This window comes from Molothrus ater, chromosome 5 (assembly GCF_012460135.2).
Source record: "Molothrus ater isolate BHLD 08-10-18 breed brown headed cowbird chromosome 5, BPBGC_Mater_1.1, whole genome shotgun sequence".
NCBI lineage: Eukaryota > Metazoa > Chordata > Aves > Passeriformes > Icteridae > Molothrus > Molothrus ater.
In genome coordinates, this window is record NC_050482.2 from 61856210 (window position 1) to 61882814 (window position 26605).

The following is a 26605-nucleotide window of genomic DNA, read 5'->3' on the forward strand; positions in this document are numbered from 1 at the left end:
CTGTCCTTTATGCCACTCCTGCAGGTCAGTCTGGTGGGTGGAGAGCAGGCTTGCTGAGCATTGAACCACCTTATCTTTTGTGGTTTCCAGACAGACTTCAGGACAGCAGCTTTTTCCAAATGGAAAAGTTTCACTTTTTAATTGAACAACCTGACCACAGGTGGCTTCTCTGGAGGAGGGCAAACACACAGCCTGGAGATGATGGCCACCTCACAAGTTTTGGGTCACTGGTGTGAGGTGATGCTGCTTCTCAAGGACAAAGTTGGCAGACTCTTGACACTGATAAAAGTGCTCCTCTGTCTGTAACTGAAGCCTTGGAGAAAGAGCTGAACTGTTCTAGTTGATCTTTTCCCAGAATAATTCTACCCAAAGCAAACATTTGTAATGGAAAATTCCTGCCTAAAGTGTTGCAGAGAGTTAAAAGTAAAAGCGAGCGAAAACAGGTTCTGGAAGAGTCAGGCAGTGTGATGAATAGAGGGCTCTCCTCTCTCCACACATAAAAATGTAAACAAAGTGCAACCAAACACTTCCTGCTGCAAATCACAAGGGGGTTGAGTTTCATAAAGGGTTCCAGTAGGGGACAAAGGCCTGGGGTTTGGTCCAAATGCTGTTAAAGTCAGTGAGAGGCTTTTCCTTTGGTTCCGGTGGGCTTTGGAGCCGGGCCATGGCGAGCACTTGAAGGCCAACCTGACCTTTCATGGGGAGACAAAGCTGAAGGCTTAGTTTCACCTCCCTTGTACTTGCTGCAGCCTGATTAAAATCAGTGGGAACTCCAGAAACTTTGCACTTTGAGGCGTTCAGCCCTTGTAGACTAGTCTGACATTTAAGTCAGGTTTGGTGCTTAAATGTCAACATTTCACAGTAAGTAGACTCCAAAGACTGAAAGTTGTCTGGCTTGCTTTATGCTGTGTGGTTTAGTTCCTTAGTTTTAGGCATGGCACTTAGGGAAAGCTTTCTGAAGAGCAGTTCCTTTGTACAGAGCATCCAGATGTACTTCTTTCATCTTGGTAAATGCTGCCTCTGTTTCTTGCTGGATTTGCCCTGGTGCTTTTTTTCTGCAGTGTAATCTTTTCTTCATCTTGCCATGGTGACCAGGCTTGCAAACTTTCTGCTTTAGAAAATTTGAACAAAACCCCAGGTATTAAAGACTCTTGGCTGCATTAAGAAGTGCTTCAGTCTTGTTTTTTCAAAGACTTGAAGGGTGGAAGCAATCGGGTGATAGACTGTCTAAAGGAATTTGGAGAGGAAATAAGATGTGTTTTATATGCTCCATGTTCACAGGAGAAACATATGAGGATTTCATGCTTGGAAAGGTAGCTTGCTTGAAGGTGTTGCAATACAAACTGCAGTTTTTGTAAATCATTTAAATAGAGTATCCTGATACTGACTGTAAGTTATACAGAAGAACCTGCAAAGGTTTTCCTTCTGAATTTATTTTGTTGACTTGATATTTATATCTTCTTAAAATAAGTTGTCATTTTTTCAATAGTTTTTTTACCTACTATATGCTTAAAATATTCCTGTTGTCTCTTCTGTATTTCTTTTTGTTATTGCTTTATTACAATGATGGAGCATCTATAAGGTTCAATAGACACAGAATTATCATGAAATTAATGCCATGGATATGGCACTGTTTGTTATAGTAAGAAAGTTCCTTAGACTTTGGCAAGTGCTTCTACTCTATTAAAATAAATGCATAGTTTTGGCTCCAAATACAGTTTCATTTTACTCATTGAGAAACAGGAAGGGTTTTATGAACATTCCTACAACAGTATGCCATGTGTGTTTCTCTCTGTGCAATTAATTATCATAGCACTTTGTCAGCAGGCTTGTGATGAAACCTAAGCGTGCAGAATGCGCTCCCAAAAAATGCTTAAATCGGTTCTGCTAGATAGTTATTCTCCTCTCTAGAGACTGAGCAGAGAGCTGGGAACAAGGAGTTTTTGCATTTTAATCATAGTCTAACATTGAATTGCTCTGTTTGGGTGACCTTTTAAAAATATGTCTCTGTATAGTCTTCTGGGAGTCTGAAGACAGCAATCTCACTGAGACACACCTGGGATTTTTCTGAGGATCAAGGGGTAATTGAAGATTTAAAAACAAACAACCAAAAAACAAACCAACAAACACACCAAAACCAGATTTTGATGGCAAAACTGCAATGTATTATAGTGTGGATTACTTGAACTAGTCTTAATATTTTACTTATGTAGAAGGACCTTTGAAGAGTAGGAGTGGTGTCATTATTATTGTATTTAGGGTGGTTAATCAATGTACACATTTTTCTCCATTTGAAAAATGAGTTAGTGTTCCAAAGTACTTCAACAAACATTTGTTTCCTTGTATTTCAGCTACCTGACTGCAAATAACAACCAGAATTTCTTGTATACTGCAAGGCCTTTTTTGAAGAGAGCTGCTTTGGTGATAAGCTACGTAAGTATGAATGGACTTGACCGTGTATTTGATGAGAATAACAATGCATAGTGGTATCCCAAAAGACTCAGAAAGCTCACATGTTAGCTCTTAATACAAAGTTAGGCTTGGGAATTAGTCTAGAAAACTTCATCTGCGCAGAAACAAGAATATTACCGTGTTTCCACTTCAAACCTTTTGATTTATAGTGGTTGCCCTTGTAACCATGTAATCATCTGCAGGTATTTCCTGCCCTAAATACACTGGGCTCTGTGGCACTGGGCTGCCCTGTCAGTGACATGCTGTTAATGCCACTGCAGGTAAGAGTTGTCAGAAAAACTGCTGCTTGATGTGCTGCACACAGGACTCAACATGTTGCAGAGGAGAAAACAAGCTCTTCCATGGGAATGTTCCGGGTGTGCAGCTCCCTGTGCTGCTCCAGGAGCCAGATCCCCTTGCTTGTCCTTTGACAAGTGGTTACCAGAAAGGTAAAGGAGTGGCAGCTTGCAGAAGTCCTTCTAGGAATTAGGATTGTGCAGCATGAGAAGCACTGATGGAGCTTATCCTTACACCTACGCCAGCATGGATAAATGATAAGAACTTTTAAGACATCTACCCATGATTTTCCCCTCTGCATTTAGGTAGATGTCAGTAGCAAAATTCTGCAGTCTCCACTGCAGCAGAGCGACAGATTTGTCCTTGAGAGTGCTGCCCTTGTGGTGGGTACTGAGATGTGTGAGTTGCTGGCAGTAATGCAGACAGGAGGAGGGACACACCAAGTCACAGTGTGCTCTGTGCTGAGGGTTTGTCACCCTGTGTAAGGTGGCAAGCTTGAATTTTGCCTAAACTGCTGAGCTGACTGGCTTAGCGCAGCGTGGAGAGCTGTCACAACAAAACATTTGCTGGAGGCCTTAGCTCTCCTTAGTAGTGCATTGCTAACTGAGGTGTTCTTCTTTGAAGGTGATGCTCGTGCTGTATTTCCGCCTCTGGATAATGGGAGGTTCCATGCCAATGTTTTCAGAGCAGGACAATCCAGCCTCATTCTCACCATATTTACTGACAAGGTATGATGACAGCAGTCAAACAGAAGCTTTCAAAAGTGTGCTCTTGATGTTACGTTTTCCTACACTAAAATGGTTTGCAGATGACAATGAAAAAAACCCGTTGTGTTGCCTTAACTTAGTTCTTCGTATTTCTCTCTCTCTATTGGAATAGAAAGCAACCAAAACTATTTGAACCCTAAAGCACATGGTGGGTCCTGCAGGGTTGTATTACAGGTGCTTTCTTACTGAAAAATGTGTGCTTATTATTATGCAAAGCCCAAAGAATATAGTTTAGTTGCCTGAGCACAGGACTGGAAAGCCCAGTAACTGAGGCATAATCCTAAATCTTAAAACTGGCTGCTCCTGAGATGTGGGATGGAAGCATGCAGAGTTTTGGCTTCAGTTGAAGTTTGTATAAAAAGGGGGTGACCATGCTTCTTGGTGTAATATCAGTGACTGAGCAGTGAATGTGGACAGGCCACGAGTGTTTGCTCTGTTTAGCTACTGAAGGACACTTTGGAGCCTTCTGGAGGAATTTCCTGATGTCTCAGATTAAAATGGGAGCAGTCTTCCTATGTGTCAGTTCTGGCTTGCTGGCTCCTCATTCCAGCAGTGAAATTGCAGTTTAGACACAGGTTAAGACCAAGAAATCCTTATTCAACATTTGCTGTAGAATTGGGCTGGATCTCATTTGGGGAACCTTTATGATAACGTGGCAACAGCTCCTGTTACCATCAAGGCTAGAAGTGCTTCCAGGAAGCACATTGTCTTGTTTGGAAAGCTCTGATGTGTTTGTTTCTGGTGGAGTTATTAATACCAGACTCAGTGCAGCACAGCATGAAGGATTTGCTGCTGTCCCTTTTTGATATGTTTATGCTGAGATGGGGGTCAGCAGGTCACAAATGAGCCTGGCCTAATTTCAGTTACCTCTTCTGTGCTGCACATGTTCTTTTGCGTGTTTGTCTCTTTGCCTCTTGTAATGACAGGGGAGGGGTTTCTAAACCCAAAAGCTAAGTCACTCTCAAGGTATGAAACAGTGACTATTTTTACCACTGGCACTGTGGATTTTATTAACAGCCTTAGGAAAAACAAGTCAGAGTGCTGCTGGCTGAGGTCCTCCCTTGGCCCCAGCAGCAGCCCCGGCTTCACCAGCAACACCTACCCACTCCAAACCTAATTAAGGAAATCCATTCCAGTAAAAAGCAGTATTACTGTTCTGCAGGGATCTAAAACCCTTTAATTATCCCAGCTCTTCCATTTCTGCTGAGCTTGATCTTAATCCTCATTTTAGCCAATTTACCCAGAAGGCTTTATCCTCCATTCAGGAAACCCTGTCCCTTCAGCAGGTCTGAGTGTCAGTCCTGCAGGTGCTCTGAGACCCAGGGACCATCTCTGAACTGACAGCCCATGGTGCACCCTCTGACCCTTGTACTGGCAGCAAACCTTGTCCTTCTTCTCTATCAGACTCACACTGTAACTCTCATCTGAGATTTGCTGTGGTCGAAGCTGGAGCTCTTGCTGCCCAGCTGGCCTTGTGCCACTCATCCCAAGTGCAGGACTGGGATAACAGGTGGAGTTCAAGTGACATAGGTGGGGTTTCCAGGAATGTCTAGGAAAATGGTTCTGCCCCTCTGCTCTGCTCTTGTGAGATCCCCTCCTGGCACACTGCATCCAGCTCCAGGGTCCTTAGCACAGGAAATGCATGGAGCTGTTGGAATGAGTCCAGGGGAGGACTGCAGGTGTGGTCACAGCTCTCTTCACAGAGAGCAGGAGGCACAACTTCCCCAGGATTTTTCCTGGGGAAGGCAGTGAGAAAGCTCAGAGAAAGAAGAGAAAACAATTCTTATCTCTATTTGCTGCTCCTGTTGTTTGGCACATGTGGAATGTGTTATGGACATTGTTTACCCAAAGTGATTTGTTAATTGGACACCTGTGAGGGTTGTTTGGATTGATTGACCAATTAGGTCAAAGCTGTGTTGTGACTGTCAGTAAGGGGTCAAAGGTTTTTCTTTAGTGTAGAATATAGTGTATTATTAGTATGTAGTATAATATAGGAAGCTTAATAAAGGAATTGTTCAGCCTGCTGAAATCACTGGAGTCATTGCAGGTTATTCCCCAGTTGGGGGACACCGTGCTACTGTCCTGCAGGAGCGTTTGTGCTACTTCAGAGAAGCTCCTAAGCAGGGTGTGTTCCTCACCTGTGGACAGCTACAGTAGCAGCAGCATGTGAAGAGCTGGTGTGGGAAGCTTTTAACAAGGTTTTGAAGGCAGTAATTAGCATACAGCACTGAAGCCAAGATGTTAACTGCAGCTTGGGTTGAATTGGGAAGAAGGCAGTGGAAGAGCTAAGTTTGGTGTTGAGACAGAAACTAAAGGATCAGTTTTGGGTAGTGCTCTTGAAGTGATTAGTAACATCGTTACTGTAGTCAAAGCAAGGGTTAGAGTCAGGCAGTGGGCAAGTTGTTTTCTAACTCTGAAGGTTATTTAGGTCACAAATGGGAGTTTTTTGTTTTCAAAGAGTTGTCTTTATTTGAGCTGGAAATGTGGTTTTTATGTATGTCTCGCCAGGCTAAATGTTATGCTTTTCAACAGAGCTGAAAATTATTCTAAGACTTGGCCAGCTCTGTGGGACTGGAAGGAAGGCTGATAACAGTGGAATAAAAAAGAAAAACAGTAGTTTGGAAATGTGTGGCAGCCTTTGTGAAATTCATGAAGCTAGGCCTGGAGCTGGGGTCTGGGCTGACACAGGATGAACCCAGCGGAGCACTGTAACTTTGGCAGGGTTTATTGGGGCCACCATTAGGGGTAGGTGTCAGTTAGGGGGTTGAAAAAGCAGTGACTTGTGAGGTCAGAATCTGTGATCCCTTAGAGCTGATACAGCCTACAGTGCAGGACTGGGGGTGTGAGGGGTCTGTGCATGTAGAACTCAGGGTGTAGCAAAGGAATCTAAGAGCAGACAGGTTCCAAGCAAGCCAAGGATGTGACACACAACAGGCAGCTGAGCTGGAGCTCCCTCCTGCAGGACACCAAGTGTGTGCTGAACCTTTATGCAGGGTCTAAGAGAGATTTTCCAAGTTGAAATAAGAAATCCAGGCTACTAAATATGGAGAGACCACATCCAACTCAGAAACTCCAGCTAGGAACTGAGGGAAAATTATCATCTTTTATGCTTTACTTGGCATGGACTTCTGGTCACTGCTGGATAGACCTTTGATGTGGCTCAGTTTGGCCCTAGAAAATGCCTATGTGTTCTATGTAACTTGTCTCCAATCTTGGACAACACAAATGTATAAATTAAAGTAGACAGATAATAATTTATTTAACAATTGAAGGGCATAATATGCTGAAATGATGACAGTTTTTCAGTCTTTAGAAGGAGTCATCTGTTCAGCATGCTCGCTAAGTTACTGTTGTTAAAATTACCAGCGATATTCCCTAGTACCTCAAAGCTTAGTGGCATAAATGAGAGCCACATTTCCATGGCCTTCAATGTGTTGCTTGGCAAAGGTGGTCTGAGGAGATGAGATGTGTCTGTCATTGCCTTTCTCAGGGAGGCAGAAGTGAAGGTGTTGGGAATCCTTCTATTCCTACGCCCTGCCATGGAAGCCTGTCCATCCAGGCTGTTGCAGAATGCACTGTCTCCAGTGGCCTTAGCTTAAACAACACAGACTTTGATCTCAAAATCTGCAATGGGTAAGCAATATTTGAGATAGAAAAACCAATCCCAAACCTCTGTTCAAACATTCTTGCTCGTATCAGACAGAATTTGAGGGAGAATGCAGCTAGAAAGGTTTTGAGGGCTACCCAGCTTTATGCAAACAGTGTACCAAAAGTGCAGGTCCAAGTCAGGAGGGTGTTGAGTGCAGGGCTGACATGCTTCAGATGTTTTGCTCAATGTTTTTTTCCTCTGCCCTTCTTGAGGGGAAAGAAGTAGGAGGCCTCTGGATAAACAGATTTTATTACCAATACTGTGGCAAGACAAGGGAAAAATCCGTTGTGCAGCTGTGTCTCAACCTGTGAGAAACAGATTGAATTTTACCTGTAATTTCTAATTAACAGTCTCCTTTTTAAAAAAGCTATGTCTTTGGGAGTCAAGCTATATTAATTTCTGCTGGCATTTGCCTTGTGATCTCTGGTGGCTGATCACCCTGGGCGTGAAGCAGGTTATTTGTGGTGCTTCCTTAAATAGTTAATGCATTTCTGCTAGGACTGCCTTGAGATAACATTGTCCTGTGGTTGAACTGTTCTCTCTGTAAGCTGGCTTTCTGTATTGCTTTGCTATTTCAATCAGGTAAATGAGAATTCAGTGCTGCATAAAGCTGAAGAAGTGCTTATACATAAAAACTGGCACATAATCCTTTTCACAGAGATTTATGACTGTTTTCTGAGCATTGCATTTAATCATCCCAGTTGTAACTTCAAAGGCAATGAACTACCAAGAGGGGAACCATGGACCTGTACTGGGAAAATGGGTCCCTGTGCCAGCCGGTTCTGCCAAGGAAATAGAAGTCAAGTGTAGCAACTACTTTGATATGGAGTTTTCATGGACCTTAGGCTAGAAAATAGCATTAAAATAGACCCCTGTGACATACCAGCTCTTAATCAGCCAGGCTGGCACATGCTGATTGGGTGGTGAGGTTCTGCCTGGTTTGTCAGTGCTTTCTGTTGCGTGCTCAAAGGTGTTTAAGTTCAGCCCTACGTGTAATACCTGCAGGCACCCAGCAGTCAGGGGTCACTTCTAACAAAAGAGAGAACAGCAATGTTGGTAAAAATTGCTCTCATGCCTACCCAGGGGCCAGACAGCCCATGCATTAAGCATAAACTGTAGTCTTTATTCCACTGGATGTTGGGAGTTGGGGAAGGCCTGGCTTGGAAGATGATTCTCCAAAGCAAAGGTCACCCTGCTGAGAAGGTGGCACTCCCAGAGCCACAGGAAAGATTTCACCATCTCTCTCATCCAAGAGTTCTTGGTGTGATGAGCAGACCCTGGCAGTGCTGCTGTGGGATTTGATAGGCATTTCAATGGGCTGTGGTGCTTGCTGCAAGTGCTGGTTACACAACAAGCCTTCCCTGCCAGAGCCTGTGTCTGAATTTGCTTTCCAAAACCCTTCCACACAGAAGGGGTGGAGAGTGGCCAGCCTCTGAGGCAAAGCAGCCTGCCCAGAACATCCCTTTGGCTCCCAGCAGCACTGGGTGGGCAGTGCTCTGGGATACAGTGAGCCATTTCCAGAAACATTACCCCAGCAGGTTTATGAGGTCTGGTTTTTAATTTCTTGAGGATCTCAGTGGCTGTCCACAGAACCCTCCATCTGCTGCTGCCTCAGTGATCCTCTCCTGAAGCAGTTGCCCACTGCTGGGCTCTGCTGGTGAATTTGGGCTGCATGACTCTGGAATGTGCTGCTGTTGGTGAGGAGCTGAGGGTCAGGTGTGATCACAAGGCACATCCTCATCCACAGCACAGGGGGAAAACACTGTGAAGTCAGTCCCAGGTTTTTCAGCACTGAGATTCTGACAGGAGGCTTGGGTTTCGCTGGAAACTCACAGGCTGTTTCAAATTCTCATAGAGAATTTTGTATTTTTCAAGTTCTTAGCCACAGAGTTGAAACAACTGAGAGAGACAGAGTAAAGCTCTTTAGGCAGTGTAGCTATAGAAGACAGCATGTCTGCTTTTCCCCATGTCCCTGGTGCACACAAGCCCACCTTCCAGAGGAGTTACCTTGCTGTTCATCAGGCTGCAGCACTTTGTTTATCCCTGTCTTTCCTGCTCTTGTCCCCTACTGATTGGCAGCTCTGCAAACCTAAATGCAGAAGGTTTGATGAAAGGGAATACACAGTTTTTCTAGTTACAAGTATTTTCTGTCTAATACTCGCATTTGGATGTTAAATGGAATTTGTCTGTCTGCTGCTTGTTTGTGTAGTTACTCCACTATCTCTGAATGAGCTGGATAGACAGAGTGGGAATTTTTTTTTCTTCTGAGGCTCTGAAAAGAAAATGTTCAGGCTGACAATATACAGAGCAGAAAAATAAACTTGTGTGGGAAGGTATGACTGGACTGGGAGTTCCCTAGGGGGAGTGTAAATATTACAATTTGAAGGCAATATCCAAAATACCACCACCTGGTTATAATTGCAGCCACATGTGTCCTAGGAGGGCATTATTGTGAACTGCCTTGTCAAACACACTTGGGTTTAGGGCTTTGTAAGAGGATGAAGAGAGCCTTGAGCCAAAATCAGTTCAGCTGTTAATACAAATGAGAAGCTCTTTTCCCTAATAAAAAAGCTCTTCTTACCCTTATAGCGAACTGAAATCTCCCTGAGTGCCTGGCAGTGTGCAGGTCGTGTCAGAAGAGCATAACCACAGGTTCTGTGACTTCTGAAAGGGCAAAAATTGTATTCCTGCTTCTGTTTCAGATCCCCACCTTTTTTCCCCCCATAAAGATAGATCCTCCCCTTCTTTTTTCCCCAAGTACTAGTTAAGTGCACTTATTGCCTGCCTTCTAGACAAGCCCATTTTTCCCCAACCAGGAGGATGGTTTGCCTCTGCTTTGCTAAAATCCCCAGTGCTGGGAGATGTTTCACTTGCAGGTGGGTACCCTGATGGGTCTTTGTGGGTAGGGCTGTCTGCCAGGAGTGGGATGGGCTGGCCCAGAACTGAGTGTCTGGTGGGTTGCAGCACAGTATGCACTTAGAAAAAATAGTATCACTATTATATATACATGTAATCTATAATGTACATGTCTGTAATTATATGTATAATATACATATAATGCATATATTTATTTATTTATTTTATATCACTGTTATCATATAGGCCCCCACTTTTCCATGCAGCTTTGGTGGGACATGGTCAGAGCTTTGTGATCACTCTTGCAGCACAGTTTTAGAAAGAAATCCATAGTCCCTGGATGCTGTGGGGAGAAAGCTTAAACTGCTCCAAAATCAGAAAAGACAGGAAACGCCTCATACATTTCTATAAATCTTGTATATTTTTTTTTTACCTAGTCTCAGATTCCTTGTGCTCTGATTGCCTGGGTTTGGCAGAGCTGAGATGAAGGCTTTTCCAAGCTCCTTGGTCTCTATTACAGCAATTCCTCAAGTATTTTCCTGTCATATTGTTACGGCTTTGAGTAGTACCCTTTTGCATTCGTTTTTGCAGCAGAAACAATCAGTTCAGATGTTGTTTTCTGCAACAAGTTCTAGATATGAGTCATCCTGTATTTATCTCAAAGCATGCAACAGAACATTGAAACAAAAAAAAATGAAAGCTAAACAAACTGGATTGCCATGACAACACTGGCTACCTACAGGAGGAACTGTGTTTTTCTGAGCATGCCAGCGATGATGAGAATTGAAAAGAACACTTGAAACCCACTGAAATGTGGATTTCCATGTTCATTTTGCAAATTAAAAAATTGCTGCAATGTAAATGCTGTTACCTAGCCTGGAGGAAAACTGTTTGCCAGTTAAGAGGCAGAATCTTCCAGTCACCTCACCAGTAATACTCTGATTTTCATGGGATTAACTGAGAGAGTGGGAGGAATTTTTCTCCCTTGGACTTCCAGCAGACCCTAGAAGCAATATCAAGAAGATCATTAATTTAAAATCTAATTCACTCAGTCAACTAATTAGAAGAAAATACTCTTGTTGCCATTTGCAGGTAGGCTGCTGAAATGTAATTAGTTCCTGGAGTGATTTCAGAATCTTCAAGTCTTTTCAAAATTTGCAAATTAGTTCCTTGAGGTGTTGGCTTTGGTAAGAGGTTTCTTCCAAACTTTCTCCTGTGTTTAGCTTTCTCCTTAGTCTAGTGATACAAGAGCCACATAGATGTGAAGGAATATCATATGCTTTTGAGAGCCATAAATAAAAAGCAGCCCTGGATTGTCAGTAACTATTATTAGCATCTTGTTATTTTTTTGTTCCTAGTACACAGAATAGCGATAGTTTATAAATGCTTTATTTTATACGGCCATCCATCATGTTCAAGGACAGGCTACCAATGCTGAAGGCATACCCAAACTTTTGCTTGACTCAGAGCCTGCTGAAGGCTTTGTTTGAGTGCCTCCAAACGTCAGGCAGTGCCTCCATGGCTCTCAGGTACCATGACTGCTAATGTCACATGCGCCTTCAGAGAGGGAGCGTGGGCTCAGCCTGGAGATGTGACCCCAGGAGGGGGTCTGCAGAGGCCAGCCACCTGACTGGACACTGGTGGTGATGATTGTCACAGGCTTTAAAATGTTTCACTGCTGTTGGAAGAGAGTATTTAAGGGCCAAATATTGCCCTAGTGGAATGGAGCGATGGTTCTCCTTCGGGAGCTGCCTCTGGGAGCAAGCTGTGCACATGGCTCCCAAGGAAGACTGAAACCTCACAAGCACTTGGAAACAGACACTTGTTTACAAACCTGTCCTCGTCAGTCAGTGGCCTGGAGTTGTCTTCCCATCTTCAACAGCAACTTTCCAGTAGAAATGCAGTCCTACCTTTCCAGTAGAAATGCATTAACTCACACTGATCTGACAACTCTTGAATACCTCTGAAATTAAGTGGACTCAATTTGTTATGGCAGCAAACTGTTTATTTATTCTGTGCTGTGTAAGGATCTATCAGCTCCTGCCTTATCAGTGGAGATGCAGAAAAGCAGCTAGTCTGTCCTTCACTGCAGTGCTGCAAAGATCCCAAATGTCATCTTGTTCCTTCCTACCCAGCAGCCCAGTCTGAGGAAGCAGGGGAGGGTTTTCTGGTGTGTGTTGTGGTTTGCAAACAAACTTCTATGAATATTGTGATGCCTGTTGAAAATGTTAATATATGCCAGGGCATAAAAGGACGCTCCCTCCAAAAACTGGGCTCTCCTAAAGCATCAAGTGCAAACTAACTCAGTGCTTCTGGAAATCCTGTCAAATATATGTACTTGTAGTAACAATATCATATGCCATGACATTATCCAGATTCATTTGAAAAGACATGCTTTTGTTTTAACAATAAAGCCAGAAATGGATCTGAGTTTGGCTTTGAAGTAAGTAGCTGTAAATAAATGCTGGCAGCCTTTTCTGAGCTGATGTGTTGAGGGTGATGGAGAAGTGTGTTTTATTGTGGCTGAGCAGAGGTGGGTCAGGCCACACATAATGTCACGAGTGAGTGCCTTGGTGTGATTAAGTCTCAGAGGATTTTGTGTTGCTGTGTCTCTCTGTAATGTGTGCCAGAAGGGTTGGTGACTAGAAAACACATTTGCTTCTTTAGGAAGAGTGAACAATCAAAATTTTAAGAATCGCTTGAGCAAAATTAGGTTATGTTTTTGAGGGATGCTCTCTTAAATAGGAACTGGCTTTTTAATCGCTGCCTCTGTTAAGAGAAGATTGATTTTCTTTCTTTCCCTTTTGTTTAGTACCTCAGGGTGAGAAGGTGAGGAAAGTGCAGGGGATGGAAGAGAACTGTATCAAATGGCTGAAAACCTTAAAAATGTGGGAATATTCCACTTCCCAGAATTGGGAGTTGAGAAGGATCTGTGGGAAAATGAGAATGTGCCTCTGTGACTGTTTACAATGACACATTCCAGCTCAGTAAGCCTCCTTGCTTTTGGGTCACTGTGCTGCTGGAGACATTTGTTTTTTGGATGAGAAGAGAAACTGATACCCTCACTTTGTAGTTATTTAAGTATGTTTTCACAGAAATTCAGGGCCCAACACCCATCTGGGAACTTCCTGCCTGGAGTCACACTGAGCTTCAGTGTCCTACCATTCTGCAACAAATCTGATGTTGTAAGTGCTGTTGTAAGAGGCTGCATTTTTACCACAAAGGGCCATGTTTGTAAGTGGCAAGTGAGACAATCCTCTGTCTACCTGCCTTGACATTTCTGCCATCCTTTGTTACCATTTTAATAAACCTGTAAGGTACCATGGCAACTGGGTGTGATAACAGCTGCCGAAGCAGGCTCAGAAGGAAGAAATCCTAGGCAGGATGGAATGTAATTTTTTCCTTTTTTTGAGTATTTGCCATTTTTGGTGCTGTGTACAATTTGGACTATTCCATTTGCAAGCAAAGGATGGGTTTGTCTCTTTTGAAGGCTGTCACAATTTTACTTGGTTGACTTCACAATTACTGGAATGATCAATCTGCAGTCTCTTGTACTTAAAACTATTTCAACTTTAGATGCGCTTTTTGGCAAGTAGATGCCAAGAAGCAAAAGCCTGGGGCACAGAGGGATGTTGCATTGATTTGTTTTTTTTCTTGTTTTCTTTAACCCAGTGGCACACATGCTGTTCTTTTTTAGTCCTTTGAAAGCCCTGCATACTTCCCAGAGGGTAGCACTCTCCCCATTTCCATTCTCCATTAATTTCCTCTCTCTTGAGAATAACAATTATTGAAGATTACAACAATTTGAAATCCCTACTTGACCATCACTTCCGTTGCACATCTCATGCAATCTGGCCCCAGCCCTAAGAGACTGTGATGGGATCAGCTAAGAATCACTCTGCCCCTCCTTTCTTCTGTATTTTCTCCCTGTTCCTTGATTTGCAAAGAGAAAAGGGTCTGACTTTAGTTGCTCCATGTTGTGCAGATAAAAGAAATTCTAAATTGTAAGTTAAACACAGCTAAAGGGATATTTGCAGCAGTGATGCAGTGAAGTGTATAAAAGTTCAATATATATTTATGTACCAGCGTAGTTATTCATTTATTGTTTAAATTGGTAGAAAGTCACTTCAAAAATCTAACATTCAAATGGGAGTTGAAGTTCTGTTAGTTTTCCAAAGGCTGGTGCATAGAAACCATGTAACTATTACAGATCTTATGCTATTTTTTCAAATGACCTGTTAAAGTGCCCCTTACCTATGGCAGCATCTCTGTTTGCAGGGAGGCGTGGCGCTGCCTGTCAGGGGCAGTGTTGTTGATTAGTTTTTTTTCTTGTTTCCTCCTCCTATGTGTGGTATGTGGTAAATGCCAAAGGAGGATGTTTCCTGTGCTGGCAGCCATTCCATGGATTACATGACCTGTTTTCATTTGCAGGTTTTTAACTTACTCCTACCTTCTGGCCTTCAATGCGTGGCTGCTGCTGGCACCGATCACCCTGTGCTACGACTGGCAGGTCGGCAGCATCCCTTTGGTGGAGTCCATCTGGGACGTCAGGAACTTGGCCACGGTGTTCCTGCTGCTGGTGATGACATTGCTCAGCCTACACTGCATTGCTGCATTCAAGGTAACACCAAAAGCCGTGCAGTACAACCTAAAAAGAAAATAAATACAAAAGTGTTTTGTTTCCTGGTCTTTAGATGAAATGGTTGGTAAGCACATGTTTTCCTCTGGAATGCATTGGAGTGAGGTGAAAAATCATTCCAGTAATAACTAATGCAGGCAAGCTCAACTGATGAAAATGTCTCTCTGGTTGAATGTCTCAGTCTTTAATTGGTCTGATTTGAGGGCAGAACTTGGCCTGGACTCCCGCATTCAATTATTGTTAATGATCCAAACCCCACTGAAGTTTTTAAGCATCTCTGCCTCTCCCATAATCATTAAGCTTTTTGTCACTTACTTTAAACAGGACTGGGAACTGTCATTTGCAGAGCCTTTTGAAAATAAAATCGATTCCTCTATTTGCACTTTTGCTAGGCTTCTAAAACCTAAACATTGCATACATCTTGATGAGGAGATCTTTTTTGTCAGCAGAGTAATGGAATGTGGGAAATCGGAAAAGACCTGGAAATTGTTCTTTAATGTAAATAATACAGTTGGTAAGCCATACTTCCCAATTCAGCATTTCAGAGACACCATTAATCATATCACAGAAGTGAAAGTGAGGTTGTATAAGCCTTGTCAGAAGTCAGATATGCACTTACATGGAAGGGTCTTTTTCGTGGATCATAGTTACAAGCTGTTTCTGTTTCAGTTGAGCTGTGGAAGCTTCTTTAGGAGAGGTGTCAGTACTCACTTTGGAAATAGCACAAAAGTTTCTCTTCCTTAAATGTGAGTATGGCTGAAAAGCATAGTTGAAGGGTGTCAGGTTTTAATACCTGTTATGCTAAAATGTGCAGGTCATGTACATTTTCAGTCTACCCTGGCAGTCTTCCCTGTGCTCCTGATAAGAGACAGAAAATGAACCAAAACAGTTTGAGACTGCAGAGCTATTAATTTAGATAATACATTCACAGATGCTGTATGGCAAATATGGGAAAACACCCTATTAGGTATTCACCAGTTCTACCTGCAGGTTGTACATCATCTCATATTCATCCTGCCTCCATTACTCACTGCTAGAAATATTCAGAACTGTTTGTATTAGACTTAATCCTGTTCTCAAGAAAGTTAATGATAAAATTCTCATTAGCCCAGTATTGAAGACTTCTGAAAAATCTTATTCCATGTTCATTGAAATTTTGTTTGCTTTTTATTTCTTCTCCTGCTGTCAGAACTATATGTAGGATTAATACTGTTGGTTTTCTTGAAAAAGATTTTATCATATTTTTATTACTTTAAAAAAAAAAAACAATTCAGTCTGGATTTATGAATACCACTGTTTAATTTGAAACTGCAAGTTGTAATTTTTTTTGTGAGAAGTTCAGTTCTGCTCTTGACCACTGTTAATGTTCAACAACATGAATTTTGCTTTTTGGGCACTGAAATTTGGGCACTGAATTTGGACTTTGAAATTCATCTTAAAGATTCCTTTGTGTTTAGCCTTGAAAACCCCAAACACTGAATGAATTGGATCTGAAGTGATCTGCTTTTGTATCTAATCCAGTAAAACTACAACCATCCTGACAAAGGGCTCTCATGAGCACTGGCAGCCTCCAGCAATCCTGCTGGGAGCATGGAGCTGGTGATGATTCCTGGGGATCACCTTGGACGTGTTTCCCTCAGCCCTTGGTATGGAGTCACAGAAGGGTTTGGCTGGAAGGGACCTCAAAGACCATCCAGATCCAACCTCCCTGCCATGGGCAGGGACACCTCTCACTGGAGCAGGTGGCTCAGAGCCCCATCCAACGTGGCCTTGAACACTTTGAGGGATGGTGTGTATGTACATACATAATTAGAAGTATAATTGGAAATATTTGCTTTTCAGGAAATTCTACATTTCTGATGCTATTTTCTGTTTTATTTTTAACAACTCCACAATCTCTGAATTGTGGTACTACCCTTCAGTGGTAGTGTTGGGTTGAGTGGTATGAATTACCGAGGAAAGCAAACAGGAAGCAGCACTTTGCCTGGAAATAAATGATGCCATTTGACTTCAAACAATCCCTTTTATAACAGGGAGAGGGGAGTTCAGGGCACATGAACTGAGGCACAATTCATTGTATTGGGGTCTTAGGAAGGCATCTCCAAATGCAGCAGTAGTGGCCTTTTACAGGGCATTGCTTCCCCCAGGAAGGACCATCCTTCAGTCAAGCCCCAGACAAGCTATTACTCAGTGCTTTACAGCTTAGAGGCAGCACAAGATCTATCAGTTGATTTCTCACATTTGGTAAAGTGTAAGATGTTCTGCTTTGTTTTGGAAGCACACAGAACAGTCTTAGCAGCCATTTTTCTCTCCTTTTTCATTGCAAGGTCTCACCTGGAAGAGTTAGCTTGCAATTTCCTAAGGAATGATTGTAGAGTGAACAGGCACGCAGTCTGTGTGTGCCTCTCTCTTTAGAGTGTAGGTGTGCAGGGGTAAGAGAGAATGAAACCTCATATTCATTCTCAGTGGCACCATTGCTTTCCTTTCTGCAGCACAGAGAATGGAAATGCTGGAAATTGTTTTGGCAGCAGTGAAGACATTGGTCCAGTGAACATTGAACTGATTTTCAGTGGCAAGAGGTGATGTGTGTGCATCCACAACACAGACTCACAGGAGACTCACAGAATGTTTTGTGTGGACTGTAATGATCATGATTGATTCTGCCTTTGTTGTCGTTGAATTTTAACCAGGGCTAATTTGTTGACGTTTGTGATTAGGGTAATAACCCTGTTGGGCATGTATGTGTGGTGCTGATAAAGGACATCTAAGGCACAAAGCTTTCTTGTTTCATTTTGTGAGCGTTGTTATACCTCAGAAAGAGAATCAGTGGATGATTTCCACCTGTGGGTGCTTTCCTTGGAACATGTCTGTTACTAGATGGGGATTTAGTGATGGAAACTGCAGAAACAAGAGAAGGCAGCTCTCTAGTTTGTTTGGAGAGAGAGGCCTCCCTTCTCATCCTGCTTGTGTACCTTCACTGTTGTCTTCCTCTTTACTTAATGAGGAGGTCACTTAAAAAAATGGCTTTGTTAACTGGGTATAACTTGTGTTCTCTGGGTTGCTTCTCCTGTGTAGTGTGAATCCCTCTCACCAGCTGGAGAGCTCCCTGTGAGCAGCTCCCCAGGCAGGACTTGTTCTGCTCAACTCTTTGCAGTGAATGTCCTCACACAGGCTTCAGGCAGTGTATTGAGGATGTGACAAAGGCTGGGGGTGCTATTGAAAATTCCTGCATCCTGGAGGAATTTTAATAGTTGGGAAAAGAGGATGACATTTATTGTTCGTTGACAAAGATAGCCTTGGCTATGAGGAATGGTTGTGGTGTGACTTCCAGATGGATTACAGAGGTGCCAGGAAATGGATGAGGCATTCTCTCAGTGGATGTCAAGCATGCCAGTCACAAGGTCAGAAAAATAATCTGGTGCTTCAGAAGGCCACTGGGGTAGCCAAGGGCCCATGGCACTGCCTTTCTTTGCTGGAAGATACGGGGAGCACCTGGTGAACTGGAGGGAGGACAGTTCTTGGCATTATCATCAGGATGACAGTTATTTCTTTGACATGTCATAATAATTCAATGAGCATGAAAGGGAAGACCCTTCAGATGTTTGAAGCTCCACTCTGCATGGCATTTTTAGGTCGCTGCCTAATTAGCAGCTTGTCCCACAGTTTTAGCTGTGAATGTATGTGTGCAGAGCACGTGATGGATGGGATTCCATTTTCCCTGTGGTACCTGACATATGAAGGGCTGATTGTGGGAAAACTCGTGTGTGTATTGGGCTAATTCAGTGGGGTGATCTGGAAAACTGACTTGAAGCAGTGGCTTTTGCACCTGGGCAATCTGGGGGAGTGTGGGAGTGTATTGCACCTCATACTGACAGCCCTCACACATTTGTACTCGTGACCAGCATTGTAAAGGTGCCTTCTGGTGGTTCACAGCACCTTCTGCTCCTTCAGCCCGAGCACATAATGATGTGCAGCAGTTTGCTCATGTCCGAGGAGGAAATGCTACTAACATTTCACATCAATTAAAAAAAAAAAATATATATATACTATAATATATATAAAATCTATATAAATATATATAAATGATATATATATATATATATATATATATATATATATATATAAAATACATAACTTTTATAGAGAACGTGCTTGGCTGTTCTGTGTGATGTGGCTACATATGGTACAGGAAATTGTGATGGTTTTCAGGTTATATTCATGGCATGTGACTGACATATGTATTATCCTGATCTCTCATATGCTACAGTTGGTTGTTTTTTATTTCAGAGCTAATTTTGAAGGTGATGCTGCCTCTTTGAATTTCCCTTCATGGTGTGTCTTAGCCAAGACAAGGCATTTTATACCATATTGTGATGACTTTATTTCGTGCTGTAATTGGCATCATATTGCCATTTATCTGGTGGATTATATGTGTGGATAGCATCTGAGCATATTCTTCAGTGACTTTCAGACTAAATTTCTTGGCTGACAACGTTCAGTACCATCCAGGAGAGGAATGCATTTGCATCTTCTTTTTGTGTGCATGTTTCTGTTGTTTTTGCTAGCACTCATTATGTGTATTTTGTCATGCTATTTACTTTACCCTGCACTCATGAGACCTTTGCCTCGTTTCCCAGGTTTGGCATTTCATTAATAAATCACAGCTTATGGACCCTTTCTGGGGAACAATTGCCTTTTCTAATATTCTACAGCAGTACCAGCATAGTTAGAAAGTATGCCTAGCAAAATTTATATGCCACAACACTTCCAGAACAATACCTGCTTCAAAGGCACAGCAAGGTGAATAAGGCTATTTATTGATGGAGTCTATCTGACGAGCTGGAAACCACAGTCATTTCCATAAAAGGTCCATTTAAAATAAATCCTGCTTTCATTTTCCTGAGGGCCACTTGAATTCCTTCCACATAGAGAGAAGGTCAGGACTGATGTTCTTAATCCTTTGCAGTGAGTTTTTTCCTGTGCTGCTTCTGTTGTTAATATTTGCTGCAGGGAGAGAGTAATAAGCCAGAAAGAGTGTTCAGTGAAATCTGGAGGAAAGGGGGAGCCCCTTGCAGGCACCCCGAGCTCACTGAGTGCTGCCTTTCTGCTCCGCCGAGTGCCGCGTCGGCGGCGTGCGGGTCCCTGGTGGGGCTGGCAGGAGCAGGGGAGCCTTCCCAGGGAGCTCTCTGTGCCAGCTGACAGACTCAAGCTAAAGGGAAAAGCTGCCTTGGTCTGCATGTGACTGCTGGTTTGGATTAAGAAAGCAGCCACAAGAACTGTCAGAGCACCTTGCGCGTCGGATTTTCTTTTGCTCGGTAGATGTTCGGAAAGAGCAGGTTTGGAGCGTGGTGCTCGGAGTAAATATAACCACAGCTTGAAGCAGTTCTGATTTGGCTCCCTGTGAATATGTTCAGCATCTCACCAAATGGGCTCTCACTGCCTGCAGCATGGTGGTGTAGGTAATTACCACGGGGGCAGGGAGGTCTGCCATTTTCAGCATATTAAGGCTGAATTACTCCTTTTAATCTGCCATTTTCTCCTTCTGATTTGAGTTAGTATTTCAAGGCCCACTCAGAGCTGAAAGGTTTTGAAATGGCACAGTAGTAGGGGTGAGCAGGAGAGTGTAGGTGAAATGAGGAGTAAGAAATTTACAGCTGGGAGGCGTAATGAGTGTTCATTGTGGCTCCTTGGCCTCAGTTAAACGTTGGGGTGCCAAGCTGCTGTGTGGGTTTTGTTTTTTGTTAGGCTCCTCTTGTTCCATGTTACCTTCTCAAGAGCAAATTCACCATGAACCAAGTTGCTTTTCCAAAGATCGTGATTTTTAAGTACTGCAGATTTGTGCATTGAATTTTACCTGTTTCGGTTTTTTTTGCTTTCCCCACCTAATCAAGCAGCCTGCAGTCAAAGAATGAAAAGCAACCACAAGGTGAAAAGGCTTGTTCTAATTCCTGGAGCAATTTGTTGATTTTCCTATTTCCTTTTGGAATGTTCCACTTCTCTTTCAAAGATTTGTGTGCTTCTTCATCCTGCTCAAATGGGCTTGTCAAGTGGAATTAGAGGTTGCAGAAATTAAGGATTGGGAAAATGAGCTTATATCTTAAGGGAATTTCAGAAACTTGGGTGAGAAAGACCATAAACACACAGCTGAATGGATGGGTAGCTGACTTCTACAGGGAAAAAGAAAATAGATATCAAAATTTTACTCTGAGATGCTAATATAACATATGAAATATTATGGGTTATATTTCTGTACCCTGTTATGGGAATGGGAAAGGACTGCCTTCTGCTTTAATTCCATAATTGAAAGTCAGATTTCAAGAAGTGCTGAGCACCCACAATTCTCATGCAGGTAAAGTTTTTAGGCATTTTAGGCATTTTCAGCATTTCTGAAATCTGTGCTGTTTTACCTGGTACAGACCAGGACTTCCTCCTGGAAACAGAGAGGGAATGATCTTGTTAGGGTGGTCTGAGATGTGTGCCAAGGATTTCTCTTCAGATAATCCTGGGTGAGGAAGCCAGTGCTCCTTTCTGGGGTTTTGGTTTCGGATTCTGACGGTATGTTTCAGTTTCTGGTGTATGTTTGCACCAGTTCCTGAAGAGGTGCTGCAGCTGGTGAACTGGAAATTAGATTCTGTTGTTGCCAAATACTTAAAACAGAGTCAGTGTGTCAGGTAGTTAATACACAGTCAGCAGTGATTATCAAAATAGCATTAGAAATCCATGGCTATTTCTATCAAAACTAGATGATCACCAAGAAAAATTTAGTTATTTTTGGAAATGAGCGAGTTACTAAGCCTGGCATTCAAGTAGCTGGTGCTACTGAAGATGCTGATTTTTAATTTTGTTTTTTTAAAAGAGATGAGAAAATAAAACTCCTAATAAAGTGTAGTGATTACAGAATTTGTGGCTCTTTTTCTAGGAGCAAGCTGATTAGGACAGGTGTCTGAGGCAGTTTTGAAGCTGGTAAGTTACCTTTTGCTTACCAAGTGCTTGAGTTTTTCAGACCATCTGTTGACACCTGACTTTTGGCATCATTCACTTGGAAGCAGAGGCACAGGCAGCAGAGTGAAATAACCACAGCTCCACAGTGCCCTGCTGTTTGGTCACAGCAGACAAAGATGTGTGTGTCCCATCCATGTTTCTGCTGGTGTCCTGAAGGAGAGCATGCTGGTGGTGCATGGAGCGTGGTACAGCTCTGCCATGGCCCATCTGTGTGTGCACCAGTCAGGTGAGACCTGGAAACACCCACAGCTCCTGTCAGCTTTACAACCACAGAGATTTCTTTTTTTTTCCCTTTGAAGGAATCAATCCCTAGGGTTAATTCCTGATTAGCTTAATGCTTTCTTTTTATCACCTTATGCATGAATGGAGAGTGAATTTGACATGCTTCCACACCATCCCTTTTATGTTTAATGCTGTGTATGTGGAAAGTGCAAGAGTGGATGTTTGCAGATGCTGACCTCTTGCCAGGTGAGATGCTCACAGTGGTTTGATGCAGGCTGGTGAGGAGTCACATTGCTGAGCCACTTGTGGCTTCATGGGAGAGTGGCACAGCAGGAATAGATGAAGCAGAGTTGTATGCATTCTGCACTTAGGGTTCACACAAATGGATGTTAGGAATACACTGAAGAAGTGTCATCCTCTGTCTGTGGTCTGCAGAGAGTCATGCAGCTTCTCTGAGATCTGTGTCTCTTTTGATGGATAGTGCACTTACCTCCTAGGCCTGGAAGGGTTTGAAAATGTGTAATAGCAATCATTGCTTTTGTACAGCTGTGCATTACCAGCTTTCCTGGATGCAGCTTTTCTGCACATGCAGTCAGGTGTTCCAAGCAGAACATCTCACTGTCTGCACTGGGCCATCCAGAGCTCACTGTCACAGGGATTGCTGCCTTTGGTAGGAAGGAGATCTTTACTCCATGGAGCTGTTGGATCTAGTGGTGGAGAGGTGACACTTCTTTCATCCTCAAAAAAAAACAGTTAGAGGAAGGAATTAAACCCAATTGATTGCCTTTCCATCAAACAGGCAAGCATGTATAAACACCTTCAGAAACATTCTGAGGTAGAACAGAATGGAATTTGCTTGGATTTGTTTGCCCAGCTGCTGTCTTCCCTGAGGTGCAGCTCAGTCCAGCCAGGAGAAATGCTGTCCTCACAGCTCTGCTTTCCAGTGCCTCAGCCCTTGGAGGTGCCAGGCAGTGTGAACATCAGTCCTGTCAGCACAGTGCAGACTTCATGATCTGGCACCTCAGACCATGCCTCCTCCAGGGGAAGAGTAAGGAATTCACTTATGCAAGCCCACAGTTATGGCAGTAATGCTGAAGTGATCTGTGCACCTCCTGCACTCACGCTTAGAGGGCTCTGCCCTGTAGGAGACTTGTGCTTTAGTGGTAGGCAGCAAATACTTATTTATGGCTCAGGAATATGTCTTACATGTAAAATGGAAAGACCTCTTCAGTTGTAAATTCTAGAGTTTCTTCCTTTTTCCCCACATTGCTAAGGAAGCAAATTTTGAGATTTATTGTTGTATTGATGATGTTTGACCTTGGAGTGATTCTTTGATATTCTGTTTGAGACAGTGGGACACTTTTTTTGCATTGCCCTTGGGAGAAATAGTTTTCTCTAGTTCTTTGATAAGTCTGTGAAAAGAAAGTTAGAAACTTTTTAAAATCAGTTTTGGTTTGGTTTGTTGTTTTATTGGTGGGGGTTTTTTTGGTTACAGTATAATGAAGGCCTAATTGTAATGAGTTAGATGTGGATTTCAAAACTCCTCCCTCCCACCAAGCTATTTACTATAACAAATGCTATTTTGATTTGAAGTTGGTTTGTTTTTGACAAGAGAAATCATTCTGAAGTTAATTCAAACATGTTGGTTGATTCCCCCCCCCCCCCCCCCACCAGAGACTACAGTGACAGAAAGAACAAGCTTTGTATTTCCAAAAGAAAGCACTGTCTTTAAGAGGAAAGGAATTGTCTCTCTGAATGCAGTGATCTATAATTTCTAGCCCTAGCTATTTTATTTTAAGGAGAAAGGAAGACAAACAAAATTGCCTATTACTCTTTAAAAGCTCTTACTCCTGCTCTGGGCACCTGGAAGATGCTGATTCTGACACTCTTACCTCGGCTATCTCAAGTGGGATCATATGACCAAAGTAGCTAAACCGAAGAAATGGTCCTAATATTTCTTTTATTTCTTTGCCAGGAAAACGTAAGAGGTTGTGTATAGGTTGGATTTGTTTTATTTAGAAAAACACATGGAGGGGATTTCCCATGGCTTGTGTTGCGTGGGAGGTGCTGCTGCCCTCTGCTCCTGCAGCCCCACCAGTGGCTCACAGGCACAACCACACATTGTGGTCTAGCACAGAACCAGCTGAGGCCTGGCCTTTGAGCACCAGCTCTTCCCAAAAACCTCTGCCTGAATGGAATGCTTTAAAAAGAGCACTGCCAGGTGTTCTTTGTTTCAGAAATAAGGAGCACCATGGAGGTATCTGCTGCTCCATGAGGCTGGTCTGTGTGTGCTGGCTTCCAGTCCCTGAGTCTGCCCAAGCGACTGAGCTGGCAGCCCTCAATGGCATTAGCATGGAGCTGTGACTTGTTCTGGGGAGAAAAAGGGCATGCAGAACCATTTGATCCTTCAGCTGAGCTAATTCCCACATTTTCCTCTTTGCTGTTTGATGTACGAGTTTATTGTCTTTCTCTAGCATTCAGTTTCCTTTGCTTATCTGCAGTGCCGCAGCCTTGAATAATACCATGCCCTTCCTAGAGATGTTTAACTAGAGATTGTTTTCCCAATCATTGATTTAATGATCAACAACTGGAGAAATATTTGATAGCTGGTTTATTTGAAAGCAAACAAACCAGCTATTTGTATGTTGGGGGCTGAGAACGTTGTATTTGGCCCTACATACCTTGCTGTGCCTCCTGGTCCTCCAGTGTCAAACCCCTGGGGTAGAGTGGTAGCAGAAGTTGGGCACCATGATCAGGTCAGACAAAGTGGGTAGGGGGAACCACATGTCAGGAGAAAAATGGAGTATATTTCCAGATCTAGGTGGGGAGGGAAGTTGAAGTTGAGCTAGAACTGGTAATTTTGATTCAGAGATGAGAAGAAATTTTTAATCCTTTTTTTTTTTTTTTCCCAACTCAATTTTCTGCTGTAATTACCAGGCACCTCTGCTCATCATCTTTATGGATTGATGTCTCCTTCAGCTCTGAGAATAACGTTCCTTGGATGCTGTTGTGACTGCATGTAGGCACTAGTAACTGTGAATCCAGGATACTGAAAAAGTCAATAATAGGAGTACTATAGATAACTGTGGTGCTATTTAAAACACATATTGATAAAGAAGTCTGGAGACGTGAATTCTACTCCTCTCTCTGCCTCATGATTCCTCTTTGAGCCAGGGGAAATCCGTGCACTTTTTTGTGATCCTGTGGTTCAGCTCCTCCAAAGCTACATCAGAGCCTCCTGACTTGTACCCTTGCTTTTGGTACCCACAGAAAAGACCTGTTGTCTTTGCCATAGAATAGGATGAATACATTTTAAAGGTAGGACTCCTGAATTTCTAGCCACTCTCTAGACCAGAGGTAACTGCTGCTGCAGTGTGTGCAAAAGCAGACAGTTTGTACTGCTTGGCCCCTCATCATTGACTGGACTCCATTTCTCTACTCTAAAATCTTGTTCAACATTTCTAAATGTAGCTCCCTCTGGTAAAGAGAAGTCAATTTGCTCTCCAAAATTGAGAAATTACCCACAACAATTAGAAAGTGCTGCAACCATTAAGTGATTCTGATTGCATCTGTTTCTGGGCATGACAAAGCTTCTCTGGGTGTCTGCAGATAGTGAGAAGCAGCATCTGAGCCAGGAGAGCACAGATGTCTGCCTGGGTGACTGAACAGGCCTGAAGCTACACTTCTATCCTGGTGTCATTCTTTGAGAAGCAAGAGCTGATTTACCCCCTTGGGGTGGAGCTAAACCTGACACTCAGCTTGCCAAGGAGGCTTGGGTCTCTCCATGGCAGGACCAGTGGCCACTGCATCCCTGGGCTGGCCCCATGGATCACACTTGGTTTGAATTGCATGTGGTAATTCCATTCCTCCTCAAAGAGTCAGCTAACATTAAAGTGAGTACAAGTGGAGGGCATTAACTGAGCTCAAGTGAAAAACATTAATTTTAGCATACAGCATGTCTCAAATTTCTGACTCTGTATGACTGTGGAGACCTTGTGTGCAAAAGTATCATTTCAAGTGTAGATATTTTCCTTGAAAGAGATAAAATGACTGCATTAATGTGTCACTTAAGGCTAGTTTTCTTTACACAAGATGTGACTGATTGAACAGCTTTTTCTCTGGTATAAACATTTAGGATTGAACACAGCAGTCTGTGTGTATGGGATATGCATTTGTGTATTTACACAGAGTCACACTGTTGGAGACATGCTAATGTATACATTCACACTACTCTGTACTTACATATTACCAATAGGAGTTGTATCTTAGGTGATAGCTGTGCCATGCATATAGTAGAGCTGACCTTGGGAAAGATACCAAGGGTAATAATAGACACAGTGGGTAGTATTTGTGCATTTTCTGGGCATATTAGATGCACCAGGAGTGCCCAAATATCCAAGACTAGTGTCTTGTAAAAATTTCTCTTAAATGCAAAAACATGCCAAATGTTAATCAAAGTTGCTTTTTTAATGACCCTCAAAAAAGTTAGAGGTGAATCAAGTTGGATTTTTTTAGTTGATATTGTTTAATTTTGTATTATTGCAGAAACTGGAACACAAAGAAGTTTTGGTTGGCTTGTTGTTCCTGGTTTTCCCATTCATCCCAGCCAGCAACCTCTTCTTCAGGGTGGGATTTGTGGTGGCAGAGCGAGTCCTTTACATGCCGAGGTAACTATTGCAATTGAATTTTTTTTGCTAATGAGACCACCATCTCATTTTCTGA

The 26605-nt window shown here is 42.8% G+C and overlaps 1 protein-coding gene across 1 annotated transcript in view; it reads left to right on the top strand.

Moving 5' to 3' along the window:
* TMTC1 (transmembrane O-mannosyltransferase targeting cadherins 1) overlaps positions 1-26605 on the top strand; it is a 141291-nt gene that overhangs the window by 51656 nt on the left and 63030 nt on the right. The window contains 4 exon segments of the mRNA XM_036400630.2: positions 2352-2433; positions 3373-3476; positions 14452-14641; positions 26429-26550. Of these exon segments, the coding sequence (XP_036256523.1) occupies positions 2352-2433; positions 3373-3476; positions 14452-14641; positions 26429-26550 (498 nt within the window).